General features: G+C 45.4%; 1 protein-coding gene across 2 annotated transcripts in view; it reads right to left on the reverse strand.

The window, feature by feature from the left end:
* TPRG1 (tumor protein p63 regulated 1) overlaps positions 1–21,020 on the reverse strand; it is a 44,723-nt gene extending 23,703 nt beyond the window's left edge. Inside the window, exons 1-4 of one of the 2 annotated variants that reach the window (XM_081956141.1) lie at positions 20,925–21,020; positions 13,298–13,508; positions 11,142–11,233; positions 3,683–3,859 (exon numbers count right to left, since the gene is read on the reverse strand). In XM_081956141.1, the coding sequence (XP_081812267.1) occupies positions 3,683–3,859; positions 11,142–11,233; positions 13,298–13,453 (425 nt within the window). In that variant the 5' untranslated portion in view covers positions 13,454–13,508; positions 20,925–21,020. The remainder of the gene's footprint in view (positions 1–3,682; positions 3,860–11,141; positions 11,234–13,297; positions 13,509–20,924) is intronic. The other variant, XM_081956142.1, reaches the window with a different exon arrangement.
* Between the last annotated feature and the right edge of the window lie 1,955 nt (positions 21,021–22,975).

Here is a 22,975-nt window from a genome sequence, read left to right on the forward strand (position 1 = left end):
TGTCTAGAAATGGTATATAGGGTCACCTTCTTTGATGAGGAAGTTGGACTAAAAGACCTCCAAGGTCCCTTCCAACTCTGCTAGTCTCTCCTGTGAAACAAACCTGGTTAAATGTGCGATGGGAACACCTTTCCCGGCATTTAAGCACAAGTTCCTAAATTGGTCAGCCATCCGACGAATCTAGGAAGTGAGGCTGGGTGAGGTCAAAAGCTGCACTGCCAGAAAATGTCCATGAATATCAACACTCTTGAAACCAAAGTGTCCTGGATCTCTTGCAATGCGACAGGAGAGGAGACCAGGGAAGAAGAGATGAATGGAAGTTTTAGGTGGCCTCAGACCAAGAATGCCACGTCCCTTCCAACTTGGAGATGCCACCCAGCTTTGGAAGGTCATGTGCTTTCTCGGTTTCTCTCTCTCTCTGGGGCGAACAAGGCGAACTGGGACGCGGAAATTAAAAGTTGGCTGGGATTCTTAGCTCTTGGAGACCCAGTGAGTTCCTGCTGAGGAGGTCAGCCCTGCCATCTCAAGAGAGAAGACTGCCATCTGCTGAAGGATGGAGAGAAAGCTTGACAAGCAGCTTCCATGCCACCCTCCTGCCCCCAATTCAGAATAACAGAAGGGACCTTGGAGGTCTTCTAGTCCAACCCCCTGCCCAAGAAGGAAGGAGGGAAGGAGGGAAGGAGGGAAGGAAGGAAGGAAGGAAGGAAGGAAGGAAGGAAGGAAGGAAGGAAGGAAGGAAGGAAGGAAGGAAGGAAGGATAGCAGAATAACAGAGTTGGAAAGAACCTTGGAGGTCTTCTAGTCCAGCCCCCTGCTCAAGCAGAAAACCCTTTACCATTTCAGACAAAGGGTTGCCCGATCTCTTCTTAAAAACTTCCAGTGTTGGAGCATTCACAACTTCTGGAGACAAAGTCATTCCACTGATTAATTGTTCTCACTATCAGAAAATGTCTCCTTAGTTCTAGGCTGCTTCTCTCCTTGATTAGTTTCCATCCGTTGCTTCTTGTCCTGCCCTCAGGTACTTTGGAGAACAGGATAAGCCCCTCTTCTCCTAGGCAGCCCCTCAAATACTGGAAGACTGCTATCATGTCATCCCCTAGGCAATAACTTAATTTGATTGCCCGATCGCTTAAACATGAGCCAGCTGTGTGCAGCAGCTGCCAAAAAAAGCTAATACAATCCTTGGTTGTATAAACTGAGGCCTAAATTTTAAATCATGTGAAGTATTAGCACCGCTTTATAAAGCCTTAGGGACATGGTGGCTCAGTGGCTAAGATGCTGAGCTTGTCGATCAGAAGGTCAGCAGTTCGGCAGTTCAAATCCCTAATGCCGCGTAACAGAGTGAGCTCCCGTGACTTGTCCCAGCTTCTGCCAACCTAGCAGTTCGAAAGCAGGTAAAAAATGCAAGTAGAAAAATAGGAACCACCTTTGGTGGGAAGGGAACAGCGTTCCGTGCGCCTTCGGCATTGAGTCATGCCGGCCACATGACCACAGAGACGTCTTCAGACAGCGCTGGCTGTTCAGCTTAGAAACGGAGATGAGCACTGCCCCCTAGAGCTGGGAACGGCTAGTACATATGTGCGAGGGGAAACTTTGCCTTCTATAAAGCCTTAGTAAGGCCACGCCTGGAATCCTGCATCCCGTTTTGGCCACCACATTACGAAAAAGATGTCGAGACTTTGGAAAAAGTGCAGAGAAGAGCGACTAAGAGGATCAAAGGCCTGGAGACTGAAACATAGGAAGAACGGTTGCAGAAATTGGTTATAGCTCGTCTAGTGAAAAAAAGGACCAGGGGGGACCTGATAGGAGTCTTCCCGGATTTGAGGGGCTGCCACAAAGAAGAGGGGGTCAATGTATTCTCCAAAGCACCCGAAGGCAAGACAAGTGTTGGAAATCATTGTTGGAATGTATCTTTATGCAACAATTACAGTAGTATTTAGCCAGTAGGTGGCAGTGTTTACCAGGTTGGATCCATGGCCTCTAGCCTCTTTTGTTCTAAGTAAAGTTTCCTTTTTCCTGTTACAGTTATATAGTTCAGCAGTAAAGCACATGGTGACTGTATGTTTGTTCTATGCGGTGCTTTATTTTATGGAAAATAATCAAGGAGAGAAGCAACCTGGAATTAAGGAGAAACTTCCTAACAGTGAGGACAATTAGCCAGTGGAACAGCTTGCCACCAGAAGGTATCGGTGCTCAATCTCCGGAGGTTTTGAAGAAGAGATTGGACAGCCACTTGTCTGAGATAGTATACACTCTCCTGCCTTGAGCAGGGGTTGGACTAGAAGGCCTCCAAGGTCCCTTCCAGCTCTAGTCTGATTTATAGCCCTTCTTTTCATTAAACAAGACATACCCAATTCCTGGAACCATTCTATATGGGTTTTAGACTCCAGCCCCCTAATTATCTTTTGCAAAAGAAGAGCCCTGGGGGGCTGAGATGCCAGAATATGAGCGTTGAGACACTCCTGGAAAATCCTGGAGCACCACTACCGTCTTTTTCCCAAAATAAGACAGGGTCTTAGTTTCTTTTGACCCTCGAAATATGGTCTTGGCCTAAGTGTCGGAGGAGGGGGCTTATTATTTTGGAGCCAGGCTCTTCGGGACCCTTCTCGCAAGAAAGCAGCTGCCTGGCAACCCCCCCCCCCCTTCAGCCGGGCAAAGCGCCACTCACTGACCCAGCATTACCCCAAAGCCACCAAGCTGTACAAGCTGCAAGTGGGGAGGGGGGGGGAGAACCGGTGCTCACACAGCTTGGCGCCTTCGGGATAGTGCTGGGTCAGTGAGTGGCACTCTGCCCAGCTGGGTGTATGTGTGTGGTGCGAGCATCTGCCCCCCCCTCCCCACTTGCGCGCCTATTCCAAGTGTGGCCTTACCAAGGCCTTATAAAGTGGTATTAACCCTTCACGTGATCTTGATTCTCTCCCTCTGTTGATGCAGCCTAGAACTGTGTTGGCTTTTTGGGCAGCTGCTGCACACGGCCGGCTCCTATTTAAATGGTTGCCCACTAGGACTCCAAGATCCCTTTCATAGTTACTACTGTTGAGCAAGGTACCACCTATACTGTACCTGTGCATTTCTTTTTTCTTGCGTAACCCAAAAAGTCCAGTTACCTTTTTGGAAAAGCACCTTTGGGGTTGCACTAAATGTTCTCTCGGCAGTTTCCGCCATGAGATCCTACCCAGCTGGCCATCAACATGGCTCTTCCATGTTGTTCATCTTGGCAGTTGAAGTGCATCCACCCTTGGAAAGCTACTAGATCCCTTCCCTCATCACCAATGTGTCAGGGTTCCAAATAGCATCCAAAATGAAATCAGAGTCCAAGGCAAAGGATTCCTCAAAGTTCCAATTGATGGAGAGAGCCACGTTGGCACATCTGGGAAAACCTGAATCTGAAAGCTTCCCAGTTTCCCCCACCCAATTGAAAGTTCAAGATCTTGCCCCCAAACCCACAAGTCCATCCCATGGTCCAATCTCCCACTGCCATGCTGGCAGTTCCACCCATCCAGTTCCGGTCAGGTGCAGAGGTGCAGCAACAAAGGATGACCTTGGTTTTCTAGAAAGAATATTGTTATGGTTACATAGCATCTAACTCCATACAATCCCCCCTCCCACTTTCCCACAGTAGAAAGTGTGGCAAAAAGAAAAGATGGCTTCCTGGCATGACACGATGAGCCACGGGACCTCACCTGTCCAAGGACTTCTCTGGAAATGCGAAGGGGCCCGTGGAGATCTTCTCGATGTAGCCCAGGGGGATCCTCTGGAGCTCCAGGCATTTGAGCATGATGAAGTCATATTTGCACACCAGGAGGGCAGCATCAGTGAGCACCACAATCCGTTCCTTTTCAATGTTCCAGTGATCAATTCTGGGAGGAAGCAGAGGGAGAACTAATGGCAAGAAGACTCTGGACAACTCAGATCCCCAATCTCTCTGCCCAGGGAGAAACCAAGGTTAGTACACAGTGTAGAAAGTTAGCCCCCACCCCCAAAAACAAATTAGTCAAAAATAAAGAGAGAAATGGTGGGAAAAAGAAAAATTCTGGGGAAGATTATCCTCTTAACAATCTATCGGAAAGTGGTAGAAAAGATTCAAAAGAAAAGACATAATACATATAAAAAGAAGAAAAAGGAAAAAAAAGGGGGAATCTAGGAACAGGGGATTAGTAGAATAAAATGAAATATGTTAATCCTGATAAGGATATGTAGCCAAATAAGATGTGAGTGAATAATACCAATATTATTAATTGTGGAAACTGACTTAGTAAAACGTTGATTATATAAAAACTGAATTTGAAGATACATGTTACTTACAGAAAATAGATGGAAATGAAATGATGAATTTGGTTTATTTCTAAAGGGATAAATAATGACATTGTTTATGTGTAAAAAAAAATTAAGAGTTGGAAAACATGGGAAGAAAATAATACGGCTAAAATTGGAAATGGAAATAGAATGTAAAATGAATTATGTATATGTGAGAATGTTAAAGGGGGAAAACCGGACAACACTCTGTTTACAAAAGAATTTTAAATATGTAACAAAAATTTTAAAACTTTGCTTGAAAAAAAAATTAGCACCCACCCCTCTCCTAGGAGAATGAAATATTTTGAGAAATATTAAAAAAGACAGAATATTATATTTCCCTAAAGGAGAAACATGTTTTTTTTTTCAGACAGAAAGCAGCCCCCACCTTCCTCAATAGCCCACAGCAGATGTCAGCTCTTAAGAGATAAAGCGATAGATAGCTCTATTCATAAGCAAATTCCATGCAGCAAAGCCTGAACAAAGGTAGGAATAGCCCTCAACCACAGTAGGAATTGCCCAAGCCCCTTCATTGCATTAGCAGACCAAACTTCAACCAAGCGTAGCTCAGACAAACATGACCCCTGCATGGCCCCCTGGGAGTCTGACAACAGCCAATAGAATGCACGTTCTTGCACAGGAACAGGGAGCTCCAGTTCAAAGCCCAAGAGAAGGTATAAAAGCCACCCACTCTCAACTCCATGTTGTCAGCTGCCCAGAACTCATGTGGTTCTGCTTCATCATTAAACCATCTTTCCAACCAGCCTCCGTGTTGTTTCCAGGGTCTTCCTCCTGGCTTGGAATTGAACCGGATGGATATTTCTTCCAACAGTAGAACACAGAGTAACAGAATTGGAAATTATATATTCAGTATTATACGTGGGTGGAAACATAATCCAATGGATTTAAAGTCCGATGAGTGATAAATTAAGGTTTAACGGCACCATGGGAATGTACCCAGGGACCAGTGCAGTCAGCCAGAGGTCAAAAAAAGTCAACATGACAATTGCAAGCATCGAATTGAAGCTCCACCTAATTTTACATGCAAGGCACATTAAAAACCAGGTGGAATGTCAACTGAATACAGAATCACAGAGTTGGAAGGGACCTCGGAGGTCCGGTAGTCCAACCCTGTGCTCATGCAGGAGGCTGTGTATCATTTGAGACCAATGGCTATCCAACATCTTCTTAAAGACTTCCAGTGTTGGGGCATTCAAAACTTCTGGAGGCAAGAAGTTCCACTGATTCACTGTTCTCACTGTCAGGAAGTTTCTCCTCAGTTCTAGGTTGCTTCTCTCCTTCATAGGTTTCCACCCATTGCTTCTTTTCCTGTCTTCTGGTGCTTTGGAGAATAGCTGGACTCCCTCTTCTTTGTGGCAGCCCCTCAAATAGACTAGAATAGAATAACAGAGTTGGAAGGGACTTTGGAGGTCTTCTAGTCCAACCCGCTCCTTACCATTTCAGACAAATGGTTATCCAGCATCTTCTTAAAAACTTCCAGTGTTGGAGCATTCACAGCTTCTGGAGGCAAGCAATTCCAATGATTAATTGTTCTAGCTGTCAGGAAATTTCTCCTTGGTTCTAGGTTGCTTCTCTCCTTGATTAGTTTCCATCCATTCTTCAATCCTTGTCAAGGTCCAGGAATAAGGAAGGATGTGGGAATTTGCATTTTTCATTATAACACAATAACACCTTTGGAAGGGACCTTGGAAGTCTTCTAGTTCAATAATTATTTTGGATTTATCTACAGCGGAGCAGGCTTTTCCAATCTTAGCAACTTTAAGATGTATGGACTTCAACTCCCAGAATTCCCCAGCTCGCAAAGGGATTCTGGGAGTTGAAGTCCTCGCATCTTAAAAGTTGCCCCAAAAGTAGGAAGCACAATTGAAACAAAGCTAGGGTGCAGTTCTCTTTGCGCCCTCCGGGTGGCAGTACAAGAAAATAAATCTCTGCGCTTCACTCTACGCAAGACTGCAACAAACTTTATTAAACAAATTCTCTGCTGTTTTATATATAACAACGTTTGAGCTTGCGGGAATTGGCAATTAAATAATTTCTGCAAAGTGACTATTTTGAGCAGCCCCTAGAGGAGGCAAATGTTGAAATTCAATTTTAAAAAATTTGCTACTGAGTGTAAGGCAGCTTTAGGGATGATTAGGGTGCAAGGCGTGATTCTATTCATCACAACAACTACAACTACAATAAGCAAATATCCCCAAAGAAGGCAGAATTTAATTTTAGAGTAAAGGAGAGAATCGGGAAGAGACCCATTAAAAGAAGAGCAGGAATTAAGACTCCTAAGCAGGCATTAAATAAATTGCCCATATTCCCCCCCCCCCAACCCTTCACATTTAACAAGCTGAACAAAACAGGTTTGTGTATCTGTGTGTCTGTTTGTATCAGTGCAATCCACATGGGGTGTCCATGGAGATTCTCCGTCCTCAGGTCACGGTTGTCCCAAAGGTGCTTTTTCCAAAAGGTAAATGGACTTTCTTGTGTTTTTTTTCCCCTTGAAAACATTTTGCTTCTCAGCCAAGAAGCCTCTTCGGTTCAGTTCAGTTCTTCTTCTTGTTCCTGGATGAGAAGCAAAACGTTTTCAAGGGGAAAAAAATACCCCAAGAAAATCCTGTTGCCTTTTGGAAAAAACACCTTTGGGGCTACCAAGATAGGGGTACCCTTCCTACTATCTGCTTAATCCGTGCGCCAAATTCATCCAGAACACCTATTAATTTCAGAACATTTATAATCGTTGCCATTCATTATTTGGTTACTACAGTCTGTCCTCAAATTACAACCACAATTGAGCCCAGAATTTCCATTGCTAAGTGAGACAAGTAAGCTTTGCCCCATTTTACGTCCTTTCTTGCTGTTGTTGTTAAGCGAATCACTGCAAATGTTAAGTCAGTGGCTGACTTAAGAAGCTGGCTTCCCCATTGCTTGTCAGAAGGTCACAAAAGGGGATCCAAAGACCCCAGGACAATGCGACCGTCATAAGTCTGAGTCAGTTGTCAATCATCCAAATGTTTAGGACGTAACCCCCAGGGATGCTGCAACAGTCACAAAGGTGAAAAACAGCCATAAGTTTCTTTTTTTTCAGTGCCGTTGTAACTTCGACCGTTCACTAAATGAACGGTCGTAAGTCGAGGACTACATGTACAGGAAGTCCTTGACTTATGGCTGGTGACTTATCAATTGACCCCAGCAAAGGTTACCTAGGGCCTAGTTTTGAAGTTCCAGCATCAGATTCCTCGATGATCACATGACTGCATTTCAAACACTGACAACCAAACAGCATTTCAGAATCAGGACAGAGCTGGAAGGGACCTTGGAGGTCTTCTAGTCCACCCCCCCTGCTCAGTCAGGAGACCTAGACCATTTCAGACAAATGGTTGTCCAGTCTCTTCTTAAAAACCTCTAGTGATGAAGTATCCAGAACTTCTGGTGGCCAGCTGTTCCACTGGTTGATTATTCTCACTGTTAGGAAATTTCTCCTTAATTCCAGGTTGCTTCTCTCTTTTGATTAATTTCCATCCATTGTTTCTTCTCCCGTCTTCTGGTGCTTTGGAAAATAAATTGCCCCCCTCCTCTTTGTAGAAGCCCCTCAAATACTGGAATTCTGCTATCAAGTCCCGCCTAGTCCTTCTTTTCTCTAGATTAGGCATACCTAATTCCTGCAACCATTCATCCTATGTTTTAGCATCCAGGCCTTTAATCCTCTTAGTTTCTCTTCTCTGCACTTATTCCAAACTCTCAACCTCTTTTTTTGTAGAGTGGTGACCCAAACTGGATGGAATATTCCAGCTGTGGCCTTACAAATCGGTACTAATCCTTCACGTGATTTTGTTTTGGTTTAGTTTGGTTTTATTGGACTTCTATGCCGCCCTTCTCCCAAAGGATTCAGGGCGGCGTACAACATAAAAACACATATGACAAAAGTTAAAAGAAAGATTAAATAGAATATCCAAAAAACCCAATAGACATTTACAATGAGATTTAGAAATTAGATTAAAATTAACAATTAAAATTAATCATTTATTTTATTCAGGCCAGGCCGGCTTTCTGGAAAAGCCAACTTTTTAGGGCGCGTCGGAAGGACCGGAGGTCGGGGATTATGCGAAGCTCCGGGGGCAGCTCATTCCAGAGGGAAGGCGCTCCCACAGAGAAGGCTCTCCCCCTGGGGGTCACCAGCCGACACTGCCTGGCCGACGGCACCCTGAGGAGGCCAACTCTGTGGGATCGTACTGGACGGTGGGAGGCTACTGGTGGCAGTAGGTGGTCTCGCAGGTACCCTGGGCCTTTTCATTCTAGGCCTCTGTTTATGCAACCATAAATATTACGGTTTTAGCTTTTTTGGCTGCTGCCACGCACAGCTGGCTCTTGTTTAAGGGATCGTCCCCTTGGACTCCAAAGTCCTTCTTCACAGTTCCGGTTTCTGAGCCACTTTTCACCTAATCTGTGCTTGTCCCTTTGGTTTTTCCCTGCCCAGGTGTAAAACCTTGCTCTACAGACTTTGCTTTTGGGTGTTTTTGCAAGGGGATCTGTGTTTACTTCCAGTCTCTGCTGAATATCGGCCCGTAGCAAAGAGTGGATTCGCTTAATGTCCCCACCTTTATTTTATAACCATTGCAGAAAAGGTCATGAAATGGTCATGTGTGTTTCCTTCTATCATGACGAATGTCCATAATTGCCAGACTACATTCGTGGGGTTTGATTTAGCATTAACATGCAATGGGTGCAGAGAAGCACAAACAATAATACAAAACAATATAATAGCAGAGTTGGAAGGAACCTTGGAGGTCTTCTAGTCCAACCCCTTCAAAAAGGCAGGAGACTTTATACTAACCCACAAAAATGGCCCTCCAATCTCTTCTTAAAACCCACCAGGGATTGAGAACCCACAACTTCTGGAGGCAATTTCTGTTCCACTGATTAATTGTTCTCACTGTCAGGAAATTTCTCCTCAGTTCTAAGTTGCTTCTCTCCTTGATTAGTTTCTACTCATTGCTTCTTGTTCTACCCTCAGGTGCCTTGGAGAACAGCTTGACTCCCTCTTCTTTGGGGCAACCCCTGAGATATTGGAACACTGCTATCATGTTTCCCCTGGTCCTTTTTTCTCTTAAGCTAAACACACCCAGTTCCAGCAACTGTTCATCGTATGTTTTTTTTTGTTTTTTGTTTTTTAAACATTTATGGGAAAAGGTAAGGGGATACATAGAAAATTTTGGCAGCTCCCACACTAGTGATAGAAATCCATCCAAATCTCACAGTTTTTACAATCTTAAAAACAAAATATAAAAGGTAAGCAGAAAACAGAGTCTTATTCTATATTGTCAACCATGTGTTCAATCATTTTTCTTTTGTCACTTTCTAGAATATCAACAATTACTATTATTTCAAATTCTTTTATTTTTGTGACCGGAGCCTTTCCGATATTGCTCCTTCCTCCCTGTCTCCCAAGGGAGCCACAGCCCCCCCCCTTCCTTCTTGTCTTGTACCTTGCTATCCATTTCACTACCTTCGCTATGTTCGCCCTCTAGGAGGGGGAAATGCTTTTTAATGAAGGCTTCAGCCTCCTGCACTGTATTAATTCTAATCCTATTTCCCTCCCAGAAGATCAACATTCCCTCTGGCAATAACCATCTAAACCAAATTCCTTTATTGTATAATTTCTTTGATAAGGAGGAATACTTCCTCCTTCTCTCTCTTATCTTTTTTGGAATTTGCTTAAGAATCGTGATTTCTTCATCTTTATATTTTAGTGGTCCCTCCCTTTGGGCCCCAAGTACCTCATCCCTTGTGGTCCTCCTGAGGAATTTAACATGCACCTCCCTTGGAACATTATGACTTCTAGCCAGTGACGTGCAGTCAGGTGAGGCACGTGAGGCACAGCCTAACCTAACCTCTCATCATCATACCCCAAGTTCTGGAAATCATTCTGCACAGAAAGTACATCTTTTTGGGACAGATCATTTGTGCCAAGATGTATAATAGCATCAACATCACAGTCCTTACTTGCATTCTTGACTATCTTAAGAATACGTCTCTTGTCTCTGCTGGCGGTAGCACCTGGCAGACACCTGACCTCTTTTAAAACCTCCATATTCTTTCCTAAATTTACATCCCTTACGATTGAATCACCAACCAGAAGGTGGCTTCTCTTTTTGTATACCTTGCTCTTCTTGTGCGACTGATGTGTGATACCTGGTTCCCCATTTTGCCTTTCCGAAGTAAGTTATTCGTTTTGGACCACGATCCCCTGTTTATTTGAGTCATCATTATCACAACTACCTTGACCTGTCTCTTTAGTGTCCCCATTAGGGTCAGCAAGGGCGCTATATCTGTTATGCTGGGTCACAGTAAAAGCTTTGTGTTTATGGTTCACAGCTCTCACCCTGCCAGATCCCACAGTTGTCCAGACTGCTCTTCTCCTGCAGGATCTTTGCGGTAGGGGGGGGCTTATAGCGTGGCATCTCCATAGAGTGGAATGGCCAAATTGGACACCCAATTTCTGCTTGGAGAGCACAGAGTAGAGATTCTAGCTAGGTAATCTGTCTATGTAGACTAGTAATTTGTTTACAAAGGGGACAGTATCCAAATTTGAAAAGAGTACTGGGAAAGACAGTTGCAAGGCATCTATTACATTGAACTAAACTGGTCATTTTGAAATAAAATAAAATCACAATTTCAAGCACACTAATCCAGAATGTATTATTACTATTTTGGTTTATGGACATATGATTCTACCTACTCCTCTTTGTCTCTCTGCTTCCCCCTTTCCAGCCAGCAGCTCCAATCACCAGCCACAGGAAAGTTCAAATGAAACAACAAGACCTCCGTAGAGCTTACTCAGTGAGTAGCCAGAAGCTCTGAGCCACTTCTCCCTTGTTTGCTGCCAGCTGGGTCTTGAGGTCCTCCATGGCTTGATCGAAGGCTCCTGGCTAAAATGGAGAGGAGGAAGAAGAAGATGGTCAAAGCCACAATGTGATTTTGGATTCCTCCTATGCCCCGTCCTCTGTCCCTCCAGCCTCCTAGGGGTCCCCACCTGTCTCTAACCACCTGCCATGGTGGGGTGAATACCATTGGGAAGAACAGCCAGGTCTCCAGGCTTCCATCTCTGGTGAAGGTGGCTGGTCTCTCACTGATGGGGAGAGGAGCCAGGTGTCCACCTCTCCTCTTCTCAACGTTAAGGTAAAGGTAAAGGTTCCCCTCGCCCATATCTGCTAGTCATTCCTGACTCTAGGGGGCGGTGCTCATCTCCGTTTCAAAGCCAAAGAGCCAGTGCTGTCCGAAGACGTCTCCGTGGTCATGTAGCCGGCATGACTCAATGCCGAAGGCGCATGGAACGCTGTTCCCTTCCCACCAAAGGGGGTTCCTATTTTTCTACTTGCATTTTTATGTGCTTTCGAAGTGCTAGGTTGGCAGAAGCTGGGACAAGTCACGGGAGCTCACTCGGTTATGCGGCGCTAGGGATTCGAACCGCCAAACTTTCTGATTGACAAGCTCAGCGTCTTAGCCACAGAGCCACCGCGTCCCTTTTCTCAATTTTGAGAACAGATAATTTAAAAATACTGGTAGTAAACTCTTTCCGGTTGGATATGACTGCACCCTCTATGCATTGACAGGCTCTGTGACAGATGCTTAAGACTCAGGCGGTTGTAGTATTAGCACCATCTAATTCACCCCCCTGGTAAAAAAAATATCTTATTTTGGTTAAAACATAGAATAATAGGGTTGGAGGTCTTCTAGTCCAACCTCCCCACCCAAGCAGGAGACCCTACACCATTTCTGACAGATGGCAGTCCAGTCTCTTCTTGAAAGCCTCCAGGGATGAAGCTCCCACAACTTCCGAAGGCAACTTTTGTTCCATGGGTTGACTGTTCTCCCAGGTTGAATATCTCCTTGATCGGTTTCCACCCATTGCTTCTTGTTCTGCCCTCAGGTGCCTTGGAGAATAGCTTGACTCCCTCTTCTTTGTGGCAACCCCTGAGATATTGGAAGACTGCTATCCTGTCTCCCCTGGTCCTTCTTTCTCTTAAGCTAAACATACCCAGTTCCTGCAACCGTTCTTCATATGTTTTAGTCTCCAGTCCCCTAATCATCTTTGTTGCTCTTCTCTGCACTTTTTCTAGAGTCTCCACATCTTTTCTACATTGTGGCAACCAAAACTGGATGCAGGATTCCAAGTGTGGCCTTACCATGGCCTTATAAATGGTATTAGGAAATTCCTCTTTAGTTCTAGGTTGCTTCTCTCCCTGATGAGTTTCCATCTGTTGCTTCTTCTCCTGCTTTCAGGTGCTTTGGAGAATAGGTGGACCTTATTATGCTTAGCCTGCTTTAATCTGAGTTTACATGGAAGAGCAGAGTTGGAAGGGACCTTGGAGGTCTTCCAGTCCAATCCCCTACCCAAGCAGGAGACGTTATACAATTCCAGACAAGTGGCTATGTGGTCTCTTTTTTAAAATCTTCCAGTGTTGGGGCATTCACAACTTCGGGTGGCAAGCTGTTCCACTGGTTAATTGTTCTCACTGTCAGGAAATTTCCCCTTAGTTCTAAGTTGCTTGTCCTGCCCTCAGGTGCCTTGGAGAATAGTTTGATTCCCTCTTCTTTGTGGCAACCCCTGAGATATTGGAACACTGCTATCATGTCTCCCCTGGTCCTTCTTTCTATTAAACTAGACTTACCCAGTTCCTGCAACCGTTCTTCATATGTTTTAGTCTCCAGTCCCCTAATCACCTTTGTTGCTCTTCTCTGCACTCTTTCTAGAGTCTCCACATCTTTTTTACATCGTGGTGACCAAGATTGGATGCAGGATTCCAGGTGTGGCCTCACCAAGACCTTATAAAGTGGCATTAACACAAGTTTTCAGATACACATCCTGTCCCTTGCTGAGCTAAGGAAGATCTTCGGTGATTGCTCAAGAAGCCACCAGAGTGAGGGGTCTGTCATGGCCACCCTTGCCAACCCCGTGGAGACCCCCTCCCAAAGCGGCTGAGTCAACTCACCCTTGTCACAAAATACTTCCTGGAGTCATATAAATCGGCGTGACGTTGGGGGTACAGGAGGGTCCTGGAGTTGGACGGCGATTGTGTGGCGAAGGTGGCCTTGGGTTGGGGAGAAACTTCGGCCCTGCGCAAAGAGCCTCCGCCCTTCTCTTCCATCTCTTTCCCTACGTCCGATGCCTGGACCTCGCAGTGGGTTCCTCTGGCCGACTACCTTAAGACAAAAGCAATGCAGGATTACATTGACGGCCACCTTCCCCCCCTTTACCAGTTGCATCAGATAGGAGGTTAGGATGGGTGGGCTTAACTTCAAGATGGCAGATGCAACCAGGTGGTCAAACTCCCCTCTTAAAGAGGTGGAGTTTCAATCACTCGGTTGGGGCTGCCATCTTGTCTTCTTCGACTATGTCTTTAGTCCAGAGCTTCCTGTTTCTACACTTGATTGCTCTCCCTGTCAGGAAATTCCTCCTTATTTCCAGGTTGAATCTATCCTTGGTCAGGTTCCATCCATTGTTCCTTCTCTGGCCTTCAGGGGCTTTGGACAATAGTCACTAACCCCCCTCCTCCTCTCTGGGGCAGCCCCTCAAATATTGGAAGATGCTCTCCTGTCTCCCCTGGTCCTTCTCTTCACTAGACCACCCATGCGCAGTTCCTGCAACCATTCTTCATAGGTTTGAGCCTCCAACTTCCTAATCAGATTCAGATTAATAGAGTTGGAAGGGACCTTGTAGGTCATCTAGTCCAACCTCTGCCCAAGCAGGAGACCCTACACCATTTCTGACAGGTGGAAGTCCAGTCTCTTCTTGAAAGCCTCCAGTGATGAAACTCCCATAACTTCCAAAGGCAACTTTGGTTCCATGGGTGGATTGCTCTCACTGTCAGAAGTTCCTCCTTATTTCTATGTTGAATCTCTCCTTGATCAGTGTTAGATTCGGGCAACGAGAGAACAGACTGCGGACATGAAGTGACTTAACAGCTCTTTATTAGTAGTAGTAGTGATCCAGCTTGCTCTGTGGCCGGAGGGTTCCCCTTTTATAGGAATCGGGTACGCCTCTCGACCAATCAGAACGATACCTGTTTCCCGCCGTAGCGGCGGACCAGAGAGGAAACTTGCTACGATATATGTTAATATCTAACAATCAGTTTCCATCCATTATTCCTTGTCTGGCCTTTGGGGGCTTTGGAGAATAGCTTGACCCCCTCCTCTCTGGGGCAGCCCCTCAAATATTGGAAGATGCTCTCATGTCCCCCCTGGTCCTTCTCTTCCCTAGACTAGCCAAGCCCAGTTCCTGCAACCGTTCTTCATATGTTTTGGCCTCTAGTCCCCTAATCATCCTGGTTGCTCTTCTCTGCACTCTTTCTAGAGTCTCCGCACCTTTTTTATAGAGTGGTGACCAAAACTGGATGCAGGATTCTAGGTGTGGACTTACTAAGGCTTTATAGAAGGGTATCAGTACCTCCCTTGATCTTGATTGAATCCCTCTGTTAATGCAATTTAGGATTGCATTGGCTTTTTTGGCTGTCGCCACACACTGCTGGCTCCTATTTAGCTGGTTGTCCACTAAGACTCCAAGATCCCTCTGACAGTCACTGCTATTAAGCTGGTTTCACCCAGTCTGTAGGTGGACTTTTGGTTTTTCTTGCCTAAGTGTAAGACTTGACTTTTCTCTACGTTGAATTTTGTTTTGTTTGATAGAGCCCAGGGTTCAAGTCTATCAAGATCCATCTGGATCTTGAGCCTGTCTTCTAGGGCAGGGATGGCTAACCATTTTTGGATCGAGTGCCAAAAGTGGGAGGAGCACGGGGGGGGGATGTCGTGTGCTGGTGTGCCACATCCATTATGCTATGCATGGAACCCCAGCATGCATGCGTGCCCACCCACCCCCACATGCATGCGCATGCAATCAGAGAGCTTCCCTGAACCACCACCACTCCCGAGGGCGAAAACTGGACCTACGGGGAACCCAGAAATTTGGAAATGGTGACTTCTGATTTCTCCGTAGGGCCCTTTTCACCTTCCGGAGCCTTTAGGGAAGCATCCTGAAGACTCCGTAGGGCGAAAAACATCCCTATGAGCAAACTGGAAGTCTGTCCCCGAACTTCCTGTTTGCCCATAGGACCGCTTTTTCATGCTCCGGAGACTTCAAAGAAGCCTCAGGAGGGCAAAAAACGGCCTTAAAAGAAGTCTAAAGTCAGCTGGCCAATGACCATGGTTGAGATTGGCAACTCCATTGCTAAGCCCTGCTGCTCCTAGGTGGAAAATCCATTCTATTCTATTCTATTCTATTCTATTCTATTCTATTCTATTCTATATTCCAATATCAATTCCATTCCATTCCATTCCATTCTATTCTTCCAACTCTGTTGTTGTTGTTGTTGTTGTCTCCTTTATTCATTAAACATGAAACTCAGTCAACTGAACATTTAAACATGTATCACAAATATCATTGACTGGCACTGATGGTTGATACGGGTTGCTGCCAGCATCCTATGTATCAACCAAGTACCTTCTTAAAATATAGGATATTCCTAGTAGCACAGTTTTTTGCAATTCCATTGGTGTTGTTGCAGGAAGCTGCAATTTCTTCTTCCTCCTCCTCCTCCTCCTCCTCCTCCTCCTCCTCCTCCTCCTCCTCCTCCTCCTCCTCTTCCTATTATTATGTGGTTAATCTTTGATGAGATTCACAGCCTTTGGGGCTCGAGTCCTAACCAAGGACCTAGGAACTGTTAAGGTAACGTCGGAGGATATAAGTTGTTCCAAGTAGGGTGGTTTTTTTGTAGAGTCAGAATGTTCAAGTCAGGTAAATTTAGAATTTCCAAATAGCGAGCAGGTAGCCCTTTAGGTATTGCTCCAAGGGCTCCAATTACAATTGGGAGAACACTCGATTTCTTTTTCCATAGTCGCTCAACTTCAATTTGCAAGTCTCAGTACTTTGTAATTTTCTCTTGCTGCTTATCTTCAATTCGCACATCACCAGGTATTGCAATGTCAATGAACCAAACTTTTTTCTTTTCAATTATTGTTATGTCAGGTGTGTTGTAGGCCAAACCTTCTCAACCTGATGGTCTCAGTGGTTTTTGCTGTACTCAAATCCAAACTTTTGGCACAATTTCCAGTGAATGATCTTAGCAACGCAGTCATGGCGTTGTAGGTAGTCAGTTTGTGAAATTTTGCTGCACCCGCTGATCAAGTGGTCGACTGTCTCATCTTTCTCATTACAGAGGCGACATTTGCTGTTGGTGGTAACATGTTGAATTTTTGCCTTCATGCAGTTTGTGGCTATGGATTGTTCTTGAGCTGCCAAAATAAAGCCTTCTGTTTCTTTTTTCAGTACTCCTGATCTTAACCAGTTCCAAGTTAGTTTTTGGTCAGCTTTGCCTTCAATACTTTTCAAGTATTGGCCATGCATAGCTTTGCCAATTTTCAGCTTGTTTCTCAATTACTTCTTTCTTATATTCAGCTTTTAACTTAGTTGTCTTCAAAAGGCCTCCTTTATTTACTTCCTTAATCATTGGTTCTTCACTTTTCTGGATGTAATCATTCAAGCTGTGTCTTTCTTCTTCCACAGTCTGCTTTACTTGTAGGAGTCCTCGACCACCCTCTGCTCTTGGTAGATACAATCGGTCAACATCACTTTTAGGATGCAAAGCATAATTCATTGTCATGAGTTTCCTTGTTTTTCTGTCCAAATTGTCCAACTCCATCTGGGTCCAGTCAATTATTCCTGCAGAGTATCGAATTACAGGTATAGCCCAGGTATTTATGGCTTTTATGATGTTTCCTCCACTCAGTTTGCACTTTAATGTCTTGCGAATTCATCGAATGTACTTGGCTGAGATTAATTCCTTGACTTTATTATGCATTAAGTCAGAGGCTTCTAAAATCCCCCAGTACTTGTAGCCTTCTTCTGGTTTTACTGCCTTTATCACTTCTTCATTCTCAAGTTGTATTCCATCATCTTCTAGAACCTTGCCTGCCTTGGTTGCCATTGTTGCACATTTGTCAATTCCAAACTGCATACCAATGTCTTGGCTAAATTCTTTTGTGCTTTCAATTAATAAACTCAGTTCAGCTTTTGTTTTACCAAACAGCTTCAAATCATCCATGTCCTACTATTACTACTACTACTACTACTACTACTACTACTACTACTACTACTACTACTACTTATTATTATTATTATTATTATTATTATTATTATTATTATTATTATTATTATTTTATAATAATAATATTTAGTTGAGAGTTCGTGCATGCAAACTGAGGGCCTTGGGGAGGATTAATTGAAGGCTGGAGAGAGAAAGTTGGTTTTCCCACTGCTGGTGAGATCACTCATGCAATTTGGGTGCATTTCTCGGAAAGCTTCCTTCCGCAGCCAATTAACCATTCTCGCCGTCAGCTCATTACTGTCTTGTCCAGCCAAAACCTGTCCAAATCTTGTCCAGGGGCCTTGTTCTGTTTGGCCGCCGACCGTCCAGAAAAAAACGGATGTTCTTATGTGCCCTCTACTATCCTGTGGTGGCTGGTCATCCTCAGCAGCTCCTTTTTCTTTTAACCCAACTTTTTAAAGCGCACGCACAAAAAGGAACTGACAGCCAGCGAATTTGAAAGAGGACTCCGCCTGGAAGAGCTCCAATTTCCCGTAATGGGAAAAAAGAACACAATTTATCAGATGAAGAGATGCACTTAATCTGTGTGGCCTCCGAATTCCCGCGGTTGGGAGCCAGGTTTTTTTTTTTTAATTTTTAATGTATTTACATAAAGCCATCCTCCTCTTCATTGAAATTCCTGCGTTGGAGAGCCTCGAGATCAGATTGCAACACACACACACAAACACAGGCATACACAATGTTCCCGAAGCAAAACAGCCTGGTTGTTTTAGTTCATTTGGCACTGATGTCATCAGCTACTTCAGAATAAGAGAATCACAGAGCTGGAAGGGACCTTGGAGGTCTTCTAGTCCAACCCCCTGCTCAAGCAGAAGACCCTACACCAACTCAGACAAATGGCTGTCCAATCTTTTCCTAAAAACCTCCAGGGATGGAACATTCACAGCTTCTGGTAGCAAGCAGTTCCACGGGTTAATTGTCCTCACTGTTAGGAAGTTTCTCCTTAATTCCAGGTTGCTTCTCTCCTTGGTCAGTTTCCATCTGTTGCTTCTTGTCCTGCCTTCAGGGGCTTTAGGAGAATAGCTTGAAACCCCCCCCCCCCCCCCCCGTCAGAGGTTTGGAAGTGTGACTAGTATTATGAGAGAAACCCCGGAGCAAAACAGAGCACACAGCACACAGAGCCTTAAGACAATTAATAGAGGTTTATATATACATATATACAGACATACACACGGTAGATAAATCCCTTACCACTCAGCTACAGACACAAGGAGAGAAATGAGATACATGACGAGAGAGAGAAACGCCCTCTAATGGCCACCTATATATATAGACATCACATTGCATCAGTTTACAGATTACAACCTTACATCAGCTGGCAGCTATTAAATCCTCAGTATCTGACACCCCCTCTTTTTTGTTTTGTCACGTGTGATTGTGAAGCCCGATTTGCCTAGAAGTGTCTTTCCAAAGCTGCTGCCCCCAGACAGAGTTAATCCCAACTCCCAGCCCTTGGTGCGAATTGTAGAAAGGCCGTCCCTGGAGGAGGCTGCACGGAAAGGCTAGGGAGGACTCCCATAGTGGAGAATTCGACTTTTGAGTTCCTAGCCAATGATGGCTAACCCTTTTGTTGTTGCATGCCGAAAGCGCACACACGCACCCACACCCATAATGCAAGGCGCATGTGACAAACCCATGCACCGCACCCCCCTGTGCATGCACACACAACCCTCATGCTCTCCCACACATGCGCATGCAACCTCTCCCCCACCGCTTTCCCTCCGCCCCCTGACCCTGCGCACACAACACCCTCCCCCCATGCCCCGTTTTGGGCCAAGTAGGCCTCACGGGAGCCTCACGGGAGCAAAAATGGGCTGCAGGAGGGGGCACACACCCCACAGCCCCCCCCCACGCATGCACGGCAGAGACCCCAAAGTCATCTGGCCCGGCGGGAGGCATGTGCGCATGCGTGGTGGAACTGAGAGGGCTCTGCGTGTCCCCTGTGGCCCACATGCCATAGATTCGCCATCACAGTTCTAGTCCTCAGGAACCAGTGAGTGATCGACATTTCGGCCAGCTCTTGTTCTTTTTCTGATTCCAACTGAAATGAGAGGAGACCGCCTGTGTGAGAACGCAACCCTCTGTTCAGAAAAAGAAGACAAGGGCCAGGAGGTGGGGAGGGGATGCTACAATGGTCGTAAGTGCGGAAAACGGTCCTAAGTCGCTGTTTCCAGCGCAGTTGTAACTTTGAACGGTCACTAAATCAACTGTTGTAAGCCGAGGACTGTTTGATCACAGTAATGGTGGGAGACTATATTCACACAACCCCCTAGACCTGGGTTTAATTAACCCACATTCTGGGCATGTAATAAGATTCGCGCAGCACTGCAAGCCACAAAGAAGCTAACCAGGGTTAACTGGAAGCTAGCTAGCTGAACAGGTTGTATGAATGTATGGCTTGCGGTTGCATGTTGTGTGAGTAAAGCCACAGCAGTGTAGTACTTTCCTGCTGGCTTGGCTATTATCTCCCATGGTGATGCCAACCGAGGTTAATATTAACCAAAAGTAGCCTACTGTGACAGCATCTGCTGGTCTTTATTTCACCTGCTTCAACATCTCAATCAGAAAGTTCCGCAAAATAATTTTTCTGTTTGTTTTTGCTTCATTTGGCTGAGTTTTTAATCCATTTCCGTCCCTGGACAATTCTCACAAGGGTTTATTTTTGAACATTTATTTCTGAACATTGAAATAAACACGGAGACACTGGACCAACATTTCTCTAAAAGATTTGCCTTGCAGAATGCCTAATCTCTTGGAACCCCTGCAAACACAAACCTGCTTAAGAATGTCATGTCAACAGATCAACCAAAACATAATGTATCTACCCAGCTTGGATTCACAAGATACTAGAAAATCAGGGTTTGTGGGCGTGTGAGCCAAAAACTGCCTTCGCATGTCGCTTGGGTCTGAATGAGTGATTTCCTGTGTTTGCACTCCCACGTGAGCCAAAGTGCCAACAAAGAGTTGGTCACACTCAACATGCTAAGCCAGGTTTCTTGGCCTTGGCAGCTTGAAGATGGTGGACTTCAATTCCCAGAATTCCTCAGCCAGCCAAGAACTCAACTCCCAGAATTCCCCAGCCAAACAAGCCCCAGTGATGTCATGGCTGGCTGGGGAATTCTGGGAGTTGAAGTCCACCAACCTCAAGTTGCTAAGGTTGAAAAAAACCTGCTCTTAGCTATTAAAACAAAACAATTCCACCAAACCAACATTAACATGGTTAGTTATCTCATGCTGGTCCTAGGACTTTTATCCTGGCTTGGATCAATGCACTGGGTCATGTCCGTTCCTGCTGTACCCCTCTAACAACCCCAGAAATGGGAGAGGGAAGGACCCACGAGTGAACTTTATTAGCCCCTCTCCTCCCTTGTAGCACCCTCCCCATAAACACACACACACACACACACACACACACACACAGGGGGGGGGACTCAAAGAGAACAGATCCAGCGGCCCTTACCTGCCTCAGGTGTGCCGCACCAGCTCCTTGCAAGCTTCCTAGGTCTGTCTGCCAGTTAACCTGACTGACAGGTTGGGCCAGGCGGACGAGGAAGTGCAAGGAAGAAAATTGGCTGGGCTCTGGCAGCCGGAGAGAGAGGTTTGCCCTACCTGGGCAGGTCTCCAGGCCCCAGAAGTGGTAAAGTCCACACACTTGAGATGGGCACGTGAAGTGGGAAGATCCAGTTCAGTTTGCACCTGTTTGGCTTCTAGGGTGGAGCTCTGGATAGAGAGAGAGAGACAGAGACAAAGTGAGAAAGAAAGAGAGAGAGAGAAAGAGAGAGAAAGAGACAGATAGACGGAAAGAGAGGGGAGAGGGAGAGAGAAACAGAGAAAGAAGAGGGAAAAAACACACACAGAGGGAGACAGACAGAGAGAAAGAGAGAGAAGGAGAGAGAGAAAGAGACAGGCAGACAGAGAAAGAGAGAGAGAGAGAGAAATAGAGAGAAACACAGAGAGAGAAACAGAGGAAGAAACAGACAGACAGACAGAGAGAAGGAGAGAGAGAGGCAAATAGACAAACAGAGAGAGACAGAGAGAAAAAAGAGAGAAAGAAAGTGAGTGAGTGAGAAAGAGAGAGAAATAGAGAGAGAAACAGTGGAAGAAACAGACAGACAGACAGAGAGAAGGAGAGAGAGAGGCAAATAGACAAACAGAGAGAGACAGAGAGAAAAAAGAGAGAAAGAAAGTGAGTGAGTGAGAAAGAGAGAGAAATAGAGAGAGAAACAGTGGAAGAAACAGAGGGAGAGAAATAGAGAGAGAAACAGTGGAAGAAACAGAGGGAGAGAAATAGAGAGAGAAACAGTGGAAGAAACAGAGGGAGAGAAATAGAGAGAGAAACAGTGGAAGAAACAGAGGGAGAGAAATAGAGAGAGAAACAGTGGAAGAAACAGAGGGAGAGAAATAGAGAGAGAAACAGTGGAAGAAACAGAGGGAGAGAAATAGAGAGAGAAACAGTGGAAGAAACAGAGGGAGAGAAATAGAGAGAGAAACAGTGGAAGAAACAGAGGGAGAGAAATAGAGAGAGAAACAGTGGAAGAAACAGAGGGAGAGAAATAGAGAGAGAAACAGTGGAAGAAACAGAGGGAGAGAAATAGAGAGAGAAACAGTGGAAGATGGGTGAGATAGGGCAGATTTGCCCATCTCCAAAATCAAGCTTTACAGAGAGTCCTCAACTTACATTTATTTATTTATTTATTTATTTATTTATTTCTTAGATTTTTAGACCGCCCCCTCTCCCAAAAAGGGACTCGGGGCGGTGCCCCTAGTTCATTTAGTGACTATTCAAAACTACAGTGTCAATGAAAACAAGTGACTTCACACTTACGACCGTTGCAGCCTCCCTGTAGTCACGTGATCAAAATCCAGGCGCTTGGGGAGTGACGGTTGCAGAGTCTTGGGATCACATGATCCCCTTTCACGATCTTCAAACAAGCAAAGTCAATGAGGAAGCCAGGTTCGCTTCACAACCCTCTTATTCATCACTTCCATCAGTTGTTAAGTGAATCCTCAGTTGTTAAGTGAGTCCAGCTCCACACACACACACACACGTTGACTTTGATTGTTGGAAGCTGGCTGGGAAGGTCTCAAGCGCTGATCCCATGATGCTGCAATCATCATAATTACATTTCTGGTTTTTCTTCTGAAGACCTTTCGCTTCTCCTCCAAGAAGCTTCTTCCGCTCTGACTGGATGGTGGTGGACGGAAGGATTGATGCTCCTTGCAGACAGCTGGTCATTGGCATCCCTTGAGAGGGTCGTTGGGGGCCACTTGGGGGCTTCTCTGTGTCCTCGGGGTCACCTGTAGTCTCCAGCTTTAAAAGCATGTTTGGGGCAACCACCACCTGGATGGCGGAGAATCTTCGCTACAGACTTTTAGCTACACAATTTGGGATGAAGGCCCTTGGAATGGGGTGGGGGGGGGAAGGGATTTCCAACAGTGGTGGGTTGCTCCCGGTTTGGCCCGGTTCAGCTGGACCAAGTAGTAGCATGCGCAGAAGTGCTGTGCGCACAG

This window comes from Natrix helvetica (assembly GCF_964273705.1).
Source record: "Natrix helvetica genome assembly, chromosome: 5".
Classification (NCBI taxonomy): Eukaryota; Metazoa; Chordata; class Lepidosauria; order Squamata; family Natricidae; genus Natrix; species Natrix helvetica.